An 18,411-nucleotide genomic window follows, 5' to 3' on the forward strand; every position below is an offset into this window, starting at 1 on the left:
TTGAAGTTTTTCAGCTAATTAAGGTTTTAAATGAATTTTTGTTAATTTAAATATAGAGGCCCTAGACATTCCAAAAATAACGCTGGTGGTATTATCTTTAAACATGTCTAGGAATTTTTACAATTCATTTAAGTACTTTTTTAGGCTACCTATCCAGTAGTTCTAAACTCCACTAAAACTAAGGGGCCCCCTGAAGAGCCGTAAAACATTTGTTACAAGCTTGTATGTTGCAATTTCTGCAGAAAAAGGATCTCTAGCTGTTACGGAAAAAGATAAATTTAAATAAATTATGTTCCACGTTGTAAATTCATGTTTTAAAAATTTAAATAGGGTCGAACTAATACTTTAATATACGTTTTTAATAATGATCTAATGTAGGATATTAATTAAAACCTAATATTTAAATTAAATCTAAATTTAGATCGTTTTAGGAAATGGGGATTTTGAAGTTTGAACAGAACAGCGAGTGTTGGTTCATTTTTATTATTTGAACTACTTCTTACCGTTTGCATTTAATTAAGGGCTTAATTAACCATTGATAATTTAATATGATGCTACTAAGAACACATTAATGTACCAGAGAACATTATAGGATGGAATTTGGGGCTGTAGTGTCGTGATCTTCCCCTTTTATTTTTAGTTTCCCTAATCGTAAAAAAAAATTATTTATTTTTACACTATATTCCAAGTATGCTTACAAATTTTAACACGTCGAATTTCTACGAACGATTATCACATAAATCACTTTAATACTAACTAATGTAACATACCAAACACGCGATACAATCGCAGTTTCATAATTTAATCGCGTAATTAAGTTTTTATCTTGGAAGGTAAATATAAACATCAAAGACCGACGGGTATATGTATTAAAAATCCATCCAAACTTTAGACACAACAATAGAAACTTCGTATATCAAGTATAAGTTTCAAAAAAAGTTAAATCTCTAAACAAAAAAGGGGAAAAACTGAAACTATCTCGAATTAAATTTTGACAGAAATAAATTATAGGCGTAACGGATTAATCTGTCTTCCGAACTGAAATGTTCTCAGCGTGGCTTCATTCTTAGTGTATTTTTAACATCCATTTCTAGTCAAGAGAGAAAAGGGATTGCACAGACCTTAGACCACCGAACAAAAAAGAAACTAAACAAAATAACCAGTTTAAAACTTTAAATATAATTTTTTTTTAAATCCATTTACCCATATTCTTTCAGTCTGTTGTTCTTAGTAAGGTATGGGCGAGACTGAACCAGGGACTGAACTATACCGACCATTTAAATTACCTTTTTAAAGGCATACTTAAATGATGTATAGGTATTTTTATAATAGGGAACTCTTGTGGTGAAGCTATGATATATAGAGATGTGGGAGGAGCTTATATCATTTATTATGATAATTCCCATGTCCTAAGGTTATTAGGCTTATTTTAATAGAATTCACCCTTAGGAAGGGTGAAATATGACATGGAAAAACGTGTGTTTTCTTGCGAGAAGGTTTACCCATTTTAAGATGATAAATGGAATACTCTCCTGTTTCATATCCTTACACACTTAAGAATAGAAGTTCCCAGTGTCGCTTCTACTTTTTCCCTTGCTTAAATTAACGCGTTTAAAAAAGAAACTTGATTTCTTAGAAAATTTGAATTGTTGAAATTACGATACTTTTACGTGCCCCTTTACAAAACATAACGGAGAGGGAGAGTGAGAGTGGTTGAATAAGGCGGGGGAGGGTAAAATGCTATTTCAAACTCTCACTAAATAATAATATTAACTAAAACTCTCCCATAACGCGAGGGGGGGGGACACATTAGCGGTAAAAAGGGATAGGTATAAAGATATTTGTAAGATAGTAGTACTGGTATCTTCGCGATGACCCGACTGGTGACCTACTTCGAGCGCCTGTAAGTCGCGGAAAACCACCACCACCACCGAGAGCCAGACCCCACCGAGGTCGATCAGTCTTGGAAAAATATTATCTACCCAAACGAAGAAGATTTCGCGAGAAAGTTGTTCGTACTTCGAAGGACACTTTACTTATAAAGACGCTGGAATTCGACAATCTTGGCTTCATACTCAAATTGGACTCGCTCGAGCCGGGTTCGCGCGCGCTATACTCGGGTTTCTCGGATGATAAAAAGCTGAGACGAGCTTCTATAAGGATTAAAAGACAATCTTTCCTTATCCCAAGAGGAGAGAGAGAGAAAGAGCAAGATAGGAGAGAGGAGATACCGAATTTAATTGGCCGTACGGAAGAAATTTCGTCTTCAATTTTGCAAAGATGAAAGTAAGTGAAAGTTCTTCTATTTTATTTTTTTTTAAGTATATCGTGTTCCAACTCAATAACACTATCGAATTTTGTTAAAAACTTCGTGGCTTTTATGGTTTTGGAGTAGATGAAGCTTATCTGCACGTTTTTAAATATCTTAAGCTTCATTGATTGATTGATTGGTGAATAGATAGCTAGAATGATAATATATGACGATTTTCTCATTTATTTTTAAGTTAGGTTTGTTAGTTGAAAGGATCTCTTATTTTCTGTTTTTAAATTTCATTTGATTTAAATTAAATTATTTCCATTTCGGGGAATTTTTTTTAACTAACTCTCTCTTTCTAAAGAAAAATTTGTAATTTATATCAGATGTATTATCACATTTATTTTTAAGTTATCGTGTTTCCTAGTGAGGTTCCCTGGCGAGTTAAGAAGTAATTTATGGGCTGGTGTTGTATTTCAAACTGTTTTTGAATACATTACTAATTACCATACCGTGGGATTTTATTTATGTCTTATGGGAAATTGAATTATGTAAATTAGTATTTTTAAATATTTTTTAACTGAATGGGAAACCTAATGTTAATTTATTTTATTAAATTGAGATGTATTACGTTTAAATAATACTAATTTTAAATTAATTGAGTTTTGAATTAATTTCCGTGTAGTTACTATCAGATTTAATAATCGCCAAAGTCTTTTGTTAACTATAATAATTTATGAAACGACCTTGGAATTGGTTTTTGCGTTTTATTTATTTAAATCAGTCAATGGCGCGTGAAATTATTGTCTAGATTTTAACTTCCTTTAAAACTTTAAATATAATTGCAAGCCCACCCATGCCTTTTATTATTAGAAGTTCGATGAAATACCTTTAGTTCTCATAGAAAACCAAAAACAAAAAATATAGCCCCAAAAAACATAAAGCACATTTTTTTTTTTACTTTTCGACCGAAAGAAAGTCAAATTCTGGGCGAAACTTACTAACGTCAAAATCCAATTTTGGTTTTTTTAAAAAAAAAGAGTTGGGAAAGTTGCGGATTTTAAAGTAAAAAAATCAATTTGGAAAGATTGGCATATACTAATTTAAATTTGGTTAATTGTCCAACGCCAAAATGGGAGGGCAAATTTTTCCATTCAAATCGGCGTTTGAATTTTTCAAAATTCTAATTATAAACCAAAGAAAACTTCACGGAATTTCCCATATTCATTTAGTTTAAAAAATATATTTGAATTCCTTTATAAATTTATCGATGAAACACATTATCAAGAATTTTGACGCGACTGTTCTCTTCTTATTTGATGAGAGTTCAAGGCTACGGTTAGACCTTTTAGAAGATGCTCCTTAGCCTAAAGTTAACACCACTTAAATGCCTCTTTCAAAAAATATTCAAAACTTTGTTAAATGTAAAAAGCAAGTTATTTTTATTTTTATCCCACGCATTTAAGAATATAATTTTTTTTGGAAATCCCTTACATCATTTTTCTTTATTAAATTGAAGTCGAATTAAATTTTACTGTTAGGTTTTAGCCTTAACGTCACGTTATTGTTTGTTGGCGCCTGTTATTATATTATTAAAATTAAATAAATAAATAAATAAAACAGGATCTATCAAAGCAACTATAGTGTAGGCGGTTCAAATTCCGTAATATCTTCTTCATTAAACGTTTTTCGTAATTAACTTGGCACTTATCCCAATTTGATTTAAAATAAAAATTAGAAAGTTTTCTTAATTGACTTATGTTAATTCGTGATTAATATTTAATGGTTTTTATTTTTTATTTGATAGATTCAGGTTTCATTTTATTTAAAGGGGTAGTATTCAGTCAGTTATTAGAGTCTCCAATTAACTTGAAATTTTATTGGTTGACTAAAACAAATGACTCTATCCCTTTAAAAAGTTTTTTTTTTATTTTGAAAAACCAATTGATCAGGTTTTGTGTTTTCTTACCTTACCTATAAAAGAGGTTATGAGGTTTATTTTTAAAGCTATTTACGTCTAACGGTTAAGACATTCTTAAAATGGTTTTATATCCTGTATTCTTCTCAATTTTCTCTCTCTCCCTCGCTATAAAAGCCACGAACTTTCTATTTCTAAATCTACCTAATCCGACATGATGAATAAATGATTTTGTGTTTTAGAAGGGGAATTTTTCATTATTATATTTTTCCGAAACTAGTTTCTAAGAAAATTTTATTTTCAGATTCTACTGGCCCAGATTATTATCGTAGCCACTTTCATTGGGCTATCGATAGAAGAAAATTACGGAGTTAAGAGGCCAATCAAACCAGCTGGAGTTGGTGGCAATAAGTATCCATCTTTACCAGCCAGGCCAAGTCAAGGAGGTTATCAACCGCAGCAAGGTAGTGGTCAAACTGGCCCATCGAGAAACGATGGATACGTTGATGATAGGCCTATTGGACCAACGGGATCAGTTGGTCCACAAGGACCGGGATCAGGAGGTTACGATTCTTACGGAAGCAGGGTTACCGATGTTCAAGGACAAGTAGCACCGGGACAACCGGGTCCCTTAGCCCCCGTACGTCCAGCTACCGGTGGTCAAAATCAAGGAAGTTATCAAATTAGCGTATCGTCAAACTTTGGCTCAAGGATACCCGGTGGTAAAACAAAACCAAGTTATACCGTCGATCCTGGATCGGGTCCGTCCGGTTCTCAAGTATATCCTACTGGTAATCAACCAGGACCTGGTGGAAATAACCTACCTTCTGGTGGTTCGGTGGGCCCTGGAGGTCGACCGGTCGGACCAATTGGAACTGGCCCAACTGGAGGGTCTTCAATCGCTGGTGTACCAAGAGGCCCATCTGGCGGAACTGGTCCAGGTGGTATTCCCAGAGGAGGTGGACCATCTGGAGGGTCGTCAATCGCTGGTGTACCAAGAGGCCCATCTGGCGGAACTGGTCCAGGTGGTATTCCCAGAGGAGGTGGACCATCTGGAGGGTCGTCAATCGCTGGTGTACCAAGAGGCCCATCTGGCGGAACTGGACCAGCTGGTATTCCCAGAGGAGGTGGACCATCTGGAGGGTCGTCAATCGCTGGTGTACCAAGAGGCCCATCTGGCGGAACTGGACCAGCTGGTGCTCCCAGAGGAGGAGGGCCATCTCGACCTAGACCAGGCAGTCATCAATTTAAAGGTCAAAATTATGGACCCAATCATCAAAGGAATTCGCAAGCTTTTATCTCATCCCATATGAGATTTGGCGCCCCAGGAAGAAATCAAGTATCTTATAGTACTACAACTGGTACGGCACCTGGTGGTGGTGCTGGAATTGGAATTGGAACTGGAACTGGTATTGGAACCGGAACTGGTATTGGCGGAGGAGCTGCAATTGGAACCGGAACTGGTATTGGTGGAGGAGCACAACGAGTAAATTTTGGAACTCAAGGAGGTCAAACTGGCAACACCGGTGTTGGAGGCGGCCAAACTAGTTTTGGAAGCCAAGGAGGTCAAACTGGTACAGGTGTTGGTGGACAAAGAACTGGCTATGGATCAAACACCGGCTCAAGTGTTGGTGGTGGTCAAACTAATTTTGGAAGCCAAGGAGGTCAAACTGGCCCTGGCGTTGGAGGGCAAAGAACTGGTTATGGAACTGGCGCAGGTGTTGGAGGTGGACAAACAAGTTATGGTACTAGTGGAGGTTCATCTTTTGGAACCCAAGGAGGCCAAAATAGTTTTGGATCAACTCTAGGCGCTGGAGGACAGAGAACTGGGGGAGGTAGCCAAACCTCTTATGGTATCACTGGAGGACAGACTAGTTATGGAACAACCTCAGGTGCTGGAGGCCAAAGAAATACTTACGGAACTAATACCGGCGCGGGAACAGCAGGAGGTCACACTAGCGGTGGCACTGGGCACTCTACTTTTGGAACTCAAGGCGGTCAAACTAGCCACGGTACTAGCGGAGGTACTGGACAGTCCACTTTTGGCACTCAAGCTGGCCATACCAGTCATGGTACAAGCGGGGGTACCGGTCACACTACGTTTGGAACCCAAGTTGGTCAAACAAGTCATGGTACTAGCGGAGGTACTAGTCACACTACGTTTGGAGCTCAAGGTGGTCAAACAAGTTACGGTAGCAGTGGAGGAGTCACGCAACAAAAAACTAAGTTTGGAACAAGCACTGGCACTGGTGTTGGAGGTGGACAAACTTCTTACGGTACAACCGGAGGTTCCACTTTTGGAACCCAAGGAGGTCAAAATAAATATGGAACAAGTACCAGGGCTGGAGGTGGTCAAACCTCATATGGTACTAGTGGAGGTTCCACTTTTGGAACTCAAGGAGGGCAAACTAAATTTGGAACAAGCACTGGCACTGGTGTTGGAGGCGGACAAACTTCTTATGGCACAAGCGGAGGTTCCACTTTTGGAACTCAAGGAGGGCAAACTAAATTTGGAACAAGCACTGGCACTGGTGTTGGAGGCGGACAAACTTCTTATGGTACAAGCGGAGGTTCCACTTTTGGAACTCAAGGAGGTCAAAATAAATATGGAACGAGCACTGGGGCTGGTGTTGGAGGTGGACAAACCTCTTATGGTACTCGAGGAGGTCAAACTAGTACCGGCACTGGTGTTGGAGGTGGACAAACTTCTTATGGTACAAGCGGAGGTTCCACTTTTGGAATTGAAGGAGGTCAAAATAAATATGGAACAAGCGGATCTGTGGGAGGACAGAGAACTGGCGGTGGACAAACACGATATGGTACCAATACAGGAGTTACAAGGACTCAAACTAGTTTTGGTAGTGGCCCAGGTACAGGAGATTTAGGTAACACTATTACCCAAACCGGACCCACTGGACATTCTGGTGGCTCAAGCTATCAAACCTTCGGTCATACTCACACTAGCACTGGGTCACATGTCGGAGGTACTAAACCTAAAATTCCTGCTGGCCCAAGTGGTGCTGGGATACAAGGACCACAAACTGGTTACGGCGCTCACACCGGCTCAACGTTTGGCGGTAACAGTGGAAGTTCCTTTGGATCGGGAGTAGGTCCAAGCCGTACTCCAGGTGGTCCTCAAGTACCGGTAATTAGACCTCAATTACCCTCAATTTCTGGTCCATCAACAACCGGACAAACTCAGGGTCATACTGGAGGCTCTAGCTACCAAACCTTTGGCCAAACTCATAGTAATACAGGCACAAACATAGGAGGTTCCAAAATTAAAACTCCAGCCGGTCCAACTGGCTCCGGAATCCAAGGACCACAAACTGGATACGGAGCACAAACTGGCTCCACTTTTGGCAGTACAGGAAGTTCTTTTGGGTCCACTGGCTTTGGTCCTACTGCAGGATTACCTAAAGTGCCTGCCGTTTCTGGTCCATCTACTACCGGACACACTGGTGGTTCAAGCTATCAAACCTTTGGACATACTCATACTACTTCCTTTGGTAGCACTGGTTCAAATACTGGAGCCACTAAGCCTAAAATACCCGCTGGTCCAACTGTTGGAATTCAAGGCCCACAAACAGGCTACGGCGCTAATACCGGATCGACTTTTGGAAGTACCGGAACTTCTTTTGGCTCTGGTTTAGCTGGAACTCCAGGTCAAGGTGGACAAGGTGGTCAAGGATATGACATCAGCAAAGTTTCTATATCAGGTCACGATCAAAGTAGCTATACTGGAACTCAAAAGAACACTTACTCATATACCCAAGGATCTTATACTCGTCAAGGCACAGGAGCTGGTACTCAAGGATTTAAACCAATGGCTGGCCCAGATGCCCCAGTGGGTGGTACTCGAACATCCACAACCTCTTTCCAAAGCCATTCACACAGTTCTACCTTCGGAACCTCTGGTCCTGGTCAAATTGGTGGATCGACCTTTGGAGGAACTGGAAATTCTATCCTCGAACAGGCTAAAGTAACGGGTAGCGGTATACATACTGGGTCACAGCAAGGCGGAACCGGACATACTCAAACACACGGAACTTCTTTCGGTACTCGAGGGGGCACTGCTACTTTTGGTACTCAAGGCGGTACTTCTTTTGGTACTCAAGGAGGCAATCGAGGAGGTACTTCTTTTGGTACTCAAGGAGGCAATCGAGGAGGTACTTCAACCTTTGGAACTCAAGGCGGTACTTCTACTTTTGGTACTCAGGGAGGTACTTCTAGTTTTGGCCATCAAGCTGGTGGCGCTAAAGTTAGCCATGGTACCGGAAGCACAGGATCGCAAAACCAAGGCTCGGGTTATAATTCTGGAACTCAATTTGGCACTCGAGGGCAAACGCATACCCAAACTCACGGCGGAACCACTTTTGGTCAACAAGCAGGCGGTGGAAAAGTAACACAAGGAACTGGAAGTACTTTTAGAGGTCCTGGAAGTGATAGAACCGCTTATGGACCAGGTAATACTGGAACCCAGGGAGGTACAACTTTTGGCTCTGTTGGTGGAACTCGTACAGTAATTGAGCAAGGCAAAATCGGAGGCACTGGTTATGGTACAGGTTCCCAACAGGGTGGTGCTGGACACTCTCAAACCCATGGGTCTACTTTTGGTACTCAAGGAGGGCAACAAGGAAGCGCATTTAGAGGCCCGGGTAGCGATCGAAACGCTTATGGTCCAGGGAACACGGGTAGTGGTCAAACTGGTAGTCAATTTGGAGGAAATACTCTTGAACAAGCTAAAGTAGGCGGAGGACAGGGTACCGGATCTCAAGGAGGAGGCTTCAGAGGTCCAGGAAGCGACAGAAATGCATACGGACCTGGAAATACGGGATCTCAAGGTGGTACTTCCACTTTTGGGGGAGCTGGTCAAACGCAGGGTGGAGGTTTCAGAGGTCCAGGAAGCGACAGAAATGCATACGGACCTGGAAATTCGGGATCACAAGGTGGTACTTCCACTTTTGGTGGAGCTGGCCAAACCCAAGGTGGAAGTTACAGAGGACCCGGTGGCAGCGCGGGAACAATTGGTTCAGGCCAATTTGGTGGTACTCAAAGTGGATCTTCTGGCCCAAACAATCAGGGTGGAAGACCGGGTCAAGGAGGAACTAACCAATTTGGATCTCAAGGGCAAACCGGTTCGAATAGAAACAACTATGGTCCCAGTAGAACAACTGGACCAGGTTCGAGACCAGGATCTGGCCAGGGTCCGAGAGGAGATACTGGAACCGCACCTCAAGGTACTGGACAAGGCACGCAAGGAGGTGGAAGACGTACTTATGGAGGCGGACGGGGTACCTTTGACTTTGGTCCAGGTGGAGACCCTCATGACGGATACCAAAAGGGTCAACCCAACACTGGTATTAGAAGACCAAATCCTGGCCGTACTCAGGGTGGTGCTATAGGAAGTGGTTCTTCCAGTATTAGTCGAATCGAGCCATTTTCACCACCAGGTGGCTCTCAAAACTTTGGCCAAAGTAAACCAGGCAAAAATCCCGGGCCTAATTCAATTGGAGAAGGGCCAAGTGGCAATACTGACTATAATCAAGATGGTCCTTCACAGGATGGTCCACAAGGTCCATCTGGAGATTCCCCCAACAACCAAGATGGTGGACAATTCACTTTTACTGTCCATCATCAACAAACCAAAACTGCCACGGGACCTTCTGGTGCCGTAAATACCGATGGTAACAATGGCTATTATTTCGTTAAACACATGGGTTCCGACCAGCCTTCAAGTGGTACCGGAGATTCAAGCCAAAGTAATTACGGATCTCAATCTCAGTATGGTCCGGAACCAAGTCAAACGGGAGTAGATCAAACTTACGATGACTCAAGAACGTCTGGTACCGACAGTGGTACGCAAAACGCCAATCCAGCGGTTGTGCCAGTTATAGTTATTCAACAAAAAACGGGAGCCGGAGGATCTTGGTAAAATTACCGAGAGTCTCTACGGTTTTTACAAGATTTTTAAAAGACACTAAAGTTGAAACATCTCACCGCACGAACTTTTAAATAAAGATTTTTAAATAATTGAAATTTTTGCTTGTTACATCGTTAAAATTGTCACTCGTTAATTAATTACATCTTACCGTTTTATGTACGGTAATTAATTATTGTTTTAATATTAAACAAAACCCCGGTGTTTTTGTTTTTTGTTAACTGAGATGTTGAGCCTAATATGTTGAACGTTATAAAAAATGTTGCGTTTAAACAATGAAGTATTATCAACTTATTTTACGTTTTATAAAATAAATGAAAATTGAAAAAATGTGTTGTATTTCAATTTCAAAGTCAAGGTCAGTATTGGGACTTATTTATTAGGTAACATTATTTTAGCAAGAGCAAGATAATTTAAGAATAATTATGTCATAATGAGAATAATTCAAGGGAAGAAAAAATCGAAAAAATCAGTAAAATGTTAATTAGACTAATTAGTTCCGAAATTAAATTACTTGAGGATAAACAAGCATTTCCTTCCCCATTCTATATTGTGACTCAGTTTATTTCCTATTTAGAGTGCTTAATGAAAAATTCTGATAGGTTTGAACCACCTACCTGTATGCAAGCGTAACGACTCGAATTATTTTATACTTACCTGTAAGCACTGTTAGGCCATCTACATGAAATTCTTAGAGTTTAATTTCAACTTGTTCCATAGGTTTAGTTTTTGCCGTCAGGTTAATAACAAGTTTATTTATTTATTTATTTATTTATTTATTATTTATTAGTTGTTATAGGTCTGAAAGCTAATCTGGCCTATTGACCACCTTTATACAAATGTATTCTGACCCAAAACTTTCTAATTGTTAATTTATATGAATAGAAACTGTAGCTATAAATGTCAGAAGCATTTAATTCAAACAGTTGATTTGAAAAATTTAAAATACGATTTATTATAAACAAAGTAAAAACAATTTCTATAAACGCGTCAGCTCTAATAACATTGTGTATATTTTGTTAGGTTTTTTTTTATCGTTTAAATTTACAAAACGAGACAAATACCATTTATGCAAATAATTTAAATACAAGTGCTGTAATTAATTTTTGAAAATACTTTAAGGACGTAATAGTTCGTATTGATTTTAGTGATGATTTTTGTTTACCAGGCCCCTTCTTGCGCGGGGACACTGTTGCTTTTGCCTCCTGTTGAACCACTACCACCACCATGAGGTTGTAACGTAATTAAGATGGGGATGACTCTAGCGGCTGGTAGGTTACCACCCTGTTGAGACCCTGAATCATCGTTAGAGTCCCATCCACCGTTTTGATTTTGGTTTTGCCAAGAATCGCCGGCGCCCGCGTCAGACCATGAGTTACCACCGTCTCCCTGGTTTGATTTGCCCGCTGTTACTTCTTGCCACGTGTTTTGAGGTGTAGATTTGCCGTTGGATTGGTTGTCCCAACCCGCTGCTGGTGACGCGTTCTGACCCCAACTGGCTCCTGGTGAACCTCCTCCGTTTTGGGCTCCCCCAGCTGCCCAACCATTATTACCACCTCCGTTTTGTTGCCAACCTCCGGCTTTAACACCGCCGCCATTTTGAGCTACCGCTTGCCAGCCTCCAGTTTTAGCGCCACCGTTTTGACCGCCTTGTTGCCAAGAGTTACTTGACTTGGCACCTCCAATTTGAGCTGCTGGTGGTTGCCATGTGTCTCCTTTAGAGCCACCATTTTGGGGTACTACTTTCCATGATCCTCCGGATTTAGCGCCTCCGTTTTGTCCACCTTGTTGCCATGAGCCACCGGCTTTGCCTCCACCGATTTGAGCTCCTTGTTGATCCCATGAGGCTCCTCCTGATTTATCACCTCCATTTTGACCTCCTTGTTGAGCCCACGAAGCTCCTCCTTTAGCGCCACCATTTTGACCTCCTTGTTGCCAAGAACCACTAGCTTTAGCTCCTCCATTTTGGCCTCCTTGTTGAGCCCATGACGCTCCTCCATTAGCGGCTCCATTTTGACCACCCTGTTGCCATGATCCACCAGCCTTTGCTCCGCCATTTTGCCATGAACCACTAGCTTTAGCTCCACCATTTTGTCCTCCTTGTTGCCATGAGCCACCAGCCTTAGTGCCTCCATTTTGACCTCCTTGTTGCCATGAGCCACCAGCTTTAGCTCCGCCATTTAGGCTTCCTTGCTGCGCCCATGAAGCTCCTCCTTTAGCGGCTCCATTTTGTCCTCCTTGTTGAGCCCATGGAGCTCCTCCTTTAGCGCCTCCATTTTGACCTCCTTGTTGCCATGATCCACCAGCTTTAGCTCCGCCATTTAGGCCTCCTTGTTGAGCCCATGAAGCTCCTCCTTTAGCGCCTCCATTTTGTCCTCCTTGTTGCCATGATCCACCAGCCTTGGCGCCTCCATTTTGTCCTCCTTGTTGCCATGAGCCACCAGCTTTAGCTCCGCCATTTTGTCCTCCTTGTTGCCATGAGCCACCAGCTTTAGCTCCGCCATTTTGGCCTCCTTGTTGAGCCCATGAAGCTCCTCCTTTAGCGCCTCCATTTTGACCTTGTTGCCAAGAGCCACCAAGTCTAGCTCCACCAATTTGACCTCCTCCTTGTTGGGCCCATGAATTTCCTCCTTTAGCGCCTCCAATTTGTCCAGCGCCTTGCTGGGCCCATGAATTTCCTCCTTTAGCGCCTCCAATTTGTCCAGCGCCTTGCTGGGCCCAAGAGTTTCCTCCTTTAGCGCCTCCAATTTGTCCAGCGCCTTGCTGGGCCCAAGAGTTTCCTCCTTTAGCGCCTCCAATTTGTCCAGCGCCTTGCTGGGCCCAAGAGTTTCCTCCTTTAGCGCCTCCAATTTGTCCAGCGCCTTGCTGGGCCCAAGAGTTTCCTCCTTTAGCGCCTCCAATTTGTCCAGCGCCTTGCTGGGCCCAAGAGTTTCCTCCTTTAGCGCCTCCAATTTGTCCAGCGCCTTGCTGGGCCCAAGAGTTTCCTCCTTTAGCGCCTCCAATTTGTCCAGCGCCTTGCTGGGCCCAAGAGTTGTCTCCCTTGGCTCCTCCGTTTTGGCCACCTTGTTGCCAACCAGTAGCTTTAGCGCCTCCAATTTGTCCAGCGCCTTGCTGGGCCCAAGAGTTGTCTCCCTTGGCTCCTCCGTTTTGGCCACCTTGTTGCCAACCAGTAGCTTTAGCGCCTCCAATTTGTCCAGCGCCTTGCTGGGCCCAAGAGTTGTCTCCCTTGGCTCCTCCGTTTTGGCCACCTTGTTGCCAACCAGTAGCTTTAGCTCCACCATTTTGCCCACCGTTTTGAGACCAAGAACTTCCACCTTTTCCTCCTCCAATTGGAGCTCCAGTTCCCTGGGCGTTCCAACTACTTATGGCGCTATTTACAACTTGATTCCACGAGTTTCCTTGAGTATTCCAAGAAGCCGCGTTATTTTGTGCTTTACCGGGCGCTTGATTATCCCATCCAGCTCCTGCAGGTGTATTTTGTTGTGCCCATGAAGCTATACCAGCTCCGGCATTGCTTTGTCCTTTACCATTAGCTTGATTGTCCCATCCTCCAGCAGCTTGGGCGTTTTGTTGAGCCCAGGATGATCCGGTTGATGCACCCCCTCCTTTACCACCTTGAGGAGCCCATGAATCTTGCTGTCCGCCACCTAGAGCTGGTCCCTGATTGTTATCCCAACCAGCAGCAGCGGCTAGTCCGGTTTGTTGATCCCACCCGCCTGAACCTCCTTTAGCACCACCGCCTTGACCTTTTGAACCAGCACCAGCTGCGCTCCAGGGCCCATTACCAGCTCCTTTATTTCCTCCACCTTGATTTTGACCTTGAGGCAGAGTTTTAACAATGGGGATAGCAACTTGAATGACCTTTATTTGACCCGGCTCTTCATTATCCGCCCCGCCATCGTAATCATTTCCTTGGTCGGTTTGACCCCCATTTTTCCAGGGGTTAGCTACTCCACCGGCTCCTTTCCATGGTTCAGGTATGGGTTCATCATTTCCTTGGTCAGCTTGCCATCCATCTTGACCACCACCACCTCCTTGTTGTACCGCGTCTTGCCATTGATTTGCAGTATCTCCGGTTCTCGTACTAAAATCCCAATGAGTTTGACTGGATCTTCCAATCAGAAGAGCGAAACTCACGCAACATATTAACTGTCGAAAGAAAATAGAAAAATATGTAATCATAACAGGATTGGTGAAAGGAGAGCACTTGCGTTTTTAAATTACAGTGAAGTACACTTAAATTCAAGTACAATTATTCCGCGTTTTTAAGTACCAATTTCATATCGTGAAATATGGTTTAATGTCAGTTATTTAAACGTAATAATTATACAGACGCATCTTCATATTCTCAGAAGTTTATCATTTAACGTCGAACTTATACTACAAAGTGATTGGTACTATGTTCGTTTATTCAACTCTGCGATGTTATAAATTTAATTAAGAATAAATAACCCAATTTCTCACAGATTATTATAAAAGTTCGAATGTTCCATTCGCAACTGAAAATAGCTAGGAAATTTATGAACTATTATTAATCGGGATCTAAACTAAGACAACAATCGTGCGTCGGTGACTGACTTTTCAAAAATCTATTCCCGGATACCGACAACGAAACTTATAATTATCCACACACCCTTCGAGTACTAAATAAAGGGGGGGGGGAAACTGTTCCATATGTAGCCATAAACTACAAAGCAGACGATCTTATCATAGACAATGAATGAACTAACTGTCCTTTATAGAGAAATGTTTTAAATATAAAAATAATTTGCGAATTTTTAGAAAAGTTTCTATAAGGAAATAAATCAAATCATCGTCTGATCAGAGCCGAGAATGAGCGGATGAGTTAAGTAATTAACAAAATCTTGTTAATTAATTACTCTTTAATTTAATGTTAACCTTTTGACCTTTTATAAACGTTTTTGCCAAATAGAAAACCACGGAATAACAAAATACAGTTCTATGAACTCGAACAAATATAATCTAAACTAATACCATAACTGTTAAATCTCTTTTGCGCAGTATTTATTGTGCATTTTCTCATGAACGCGCATTTATCGAAAGCGCAGTTAAGAGCACAATGTCAGTTAGTCGAAGAAAAACTAACTCAATAATTAAGTTAGGTTAGATTTCTCTGATGTACCGAGATATTCATGATATATCTACAAGATATCTAACTAACCATAAATCATTGAATGCTTAATGAAACTGACTTCGTAATGCAACTAGTACTTAAACACAGTCCCTTACTACACATAGCCAGCCGCGTATCACGTATTTACAACAAACATGGTACAAACCTTTATCATATTTTTGAATAATCCTTTCTGGTTGCAAGTCGGGAGACGACTACGAACTAATCGGCTGGTCACTTTACATTTTATACTTCGATGGCCGATGCCGTGCCCCCTCTACCAATAGGGGTTGAGCCATGAAGGGTTAATCTTTATGACGTCACGCTAGTCTACCATCACTATAGGTCGCAATTCGAGCGTTCAATATATTCTATTTTTTCCCCCTCCCTTCCTTATCATTATTTACTTCCACTGTCTTAAAGGCTTCTTTTGAAACAATTAAAGGTTCGTAGAGAGAGGTATTTTCAAAGGAGAAGAAAAAAAGGGAGGGTGAAGGTAGATTTAGGTCACCACTTTCTCATTCATCTGAAGAGCTCAGCAAAAGTTATTCCCTTTGTTTTTCTATCGCGTTCTTTTGTACAACGAAACGTCCCATCATAGCTAAGCAGCCCACATCCGGCGATCTGTTCTCCATAATCATTCCCTATTGGTAGAGAGGAAAAAAATGGGTTTCAAATGTTATTCTTTGTTCAAAAATGGACCATTTTTATAGTGGGTACGGGGATGTTCATCTGACGCCTTTCACAGTGGTTTTATCATTTGACTGATAATTAAGGATTTTGCGTACGCTTCAAAAGGTCTATAGGGTGAATTTCAGTTCGAATTGTAAATGAATTGAATTGAAGTAAATCATTTTAATGCCCTTGGAGGGCATGAATCGTAATACCTTATTATATTCTTAATCAATACCCAGTTTTATACTTAATTTACTTCAATTTATGGGTTTTAATACTTGCACCGGATTAAAATGGTTTCATAACTCTTTCAAACTTGAAGTTATGTTAATTTTTCGTCTTGAATGTCCCTTCAGTTTAACGAGGTTAAATCGTGATGATGTTTTTTCGAAAGAATAACATCCCCCAATTTTTCATCTTGACAATATACCATGTACAAAGACGAATGATATTGGGATTAATCAATTAATAGTAACTTTGATTTAAGTACATTCTCCCAGTAAAATATATTTAAGCGTAGATAATTCATAACCGAGGCCAGCTAGTTTTATCCTTATTTACATATATTTTGATTTCAAAATGATATTTATCTTTCATTATTAAATAGTTATGGCCACGATTTTAACATAAACTAAGAAATTTGAATATTTATTACGAACTAGTTCATGTTCTGTCGTATAGTTTAACTAAATATTTAATTTAGAAAAGGAAAGGCAAAAGTAAATATTTAATTTAAGCCTAAACTTCAGCTGAAATTTTCAAGAAAAATTAACATGAGATATTTGATGTTAGGCCTAATAAATTAATTAAAGTTAGTGCCAATAAATAATGCTCCTATTTCGGTTTTAAAATAAACAAAAATAACCCGGCAATCTTAATATAAGTTTTCCCAAGATAAATTTCTATACTACCTAATCATTTAAACAATTTAAAAAAGCTTAAATTTAATTTATACTTTTAAAAAGAAAATTTAATAATTGTCGATTTTCATATTGTTACTTCTCAAACAAAGATGCGGTATAAGAATTTCAAGAACGTATTATAGTATGCTTATTCAATTGTTGAAAGGTTATCGGCCCAATATATTTAAAAATAATTTTACCAACACCGTTCTAAATTAAAATCTTTATCAGTATGTATTTTTAAAAACTGCCATATCGATTGTTTGGTGTTGGTGGTGGTGTTGTGGGTTAATTGACTTTTTAACGGGGCTTCATCTCATTATCTTTAAACAGGGGCGACTTTTAGTTGAAATTCATATCTTTATTATTCCCTTAAGAGACAAATGAACTTAACATCCTTGTATTATTCAAGAGCAGGGTGCAAGAAACCTTGAAAGATTGTTTGTATAATTTAATTACTCCTTTGTTAAGGCTTTAAATTTATAATATTATTTATATGTGGCAGTTTTTTTTATTAGGGTAACAATTTTAATTTGTTTTCCATTTGTTGGAGGGAATTTACTGGAGTTATACATAGATTCACAAATAAAAAATTCCCACGATTTAATTTTAATCATCACCTTATTAAAAATTAATCAAAACATTTATATTTATTTTTATTAATATGAAATTATTTTGATTGATAAATAATACTTCATTATTAATGTATCTAATAATAGCGTCTTGAGTAAGAAGTTCCAAATGGGCGGCTTACTTTGGTCTAGAGTACAATAAGTATATCATAATAAAGGTGAAATAATTTTAGCTAATTACTTTATGGAACTTAAGATTCACTTAGTCCAACCCTTTACTGTAATTAGGTAAAACCGCTAATTGCTTCATATAATTAAATGATTCTTTCCCTAGATCTATCTACTCGCTCTTGAAGATGCGAGTGATTTAAATAAAATTTTCAAATTTAAAATTGAGAAAGTTTAAATCAAAAAATGCCTCGTAACAATTAAATAGGCCAGTAGACGTTATCTCTTATCGGTTATTCTAAATCAAAGTAGAGCTTGATACGCATAAACCGCGAAATAATTTCTCTACCAACAATATGTAATCGTCTCTCCACATGATATCTCCGTACCGTGATCCCAGTTAAAGATGTTCCACATCATGCTAAAATCTCCCAGCCGTATGATATGGCAACCATACACGAATGTTTACGGAAATTAGCCCCGAAAATAACATGTAAACGCATTGAAGTATCGTTATCAATAGCTCTAGCTTATCGATGAACTCTTACAAAGATCGATTCACCCTCCCATGCTGGGTTTAAAACACAAAGACGGGTTAGGCCTAGTTTACCAATGAAATAAATTTTAAAGAAAAATCTTTACCTTTTCGCTTTTTTTATTTTATTTTTTTTTTTTTCTTTGTGGTTACCCGGTCATGCGTTGCGATTTATGGAAAGGAAGATATATCAATATTTGTTCGAATTTAAATGTCTAATACGTTCGAAGTTACATATTATATATACTTAAAGCACCGTTGAAAGGTTTGGCTTCATTACCTGTTAAACATGGTAAAAATGTAGATGTTCGA

At 40.0% G+C, this 18,411-nt stretch overlaps 2 protein-coding genes across 3 annotated transcripts in view; both read left to right on the forward strand.

Moving 5' to 3' along the window:
• LOC149690823 (uncharacterized) overlaps window positions 1–18,411 on the forward strand; it is a 170,035-nt gene that overhangs the window by 116,673 nt on the left and 34,951 nt on the right. The gene's annotated exons all lie outside the window — the stretch shown is intronic.
• LOC149690831 (uncharacterized) lies at window positions 1,803–10,450 on the forward strand. Of its 2 annotated transcripts, XM_089870566.1 has the most exons (3): window positions 1,803–2,286; window positions 4,477–8,269; window positions 8,306–10,450. In XM_089870566.1, exons 1-3 carry the CDS (start codon window positions 2,281–2,283, stop codon window positions 10,105–10,107), a joined length of 5,601 nt encoding a protein of 1,866 aa, XP_089726692.1. In that variant the 5' UTR covers window positions 1,803–2,280; the 3' UTR covers window positions 10,108–10,450. The 2 variants fall into 2 exon arrangements, with proteins under 2 accessions (XP_089726692.1, XP_089726691.1); XM_089870565.1 differs by having other exon boundaries at window positions 4,477–10,450.

Source organism: Phalangium opilio, unplaced genomic scaffold (assembly GCF_054372755.1).
Source record: "Phalangium opilio isolate 3A_F unplaced genomic scaffold, DU_Popi_V2 ptg000031l_1, whole genome shotgun sequence".
NCBI lineage: Eukaryota > Metazoa > Arthropoda > Arachnida > Opiliones > Phalangiidae > Phalangium > Phalangium opilio.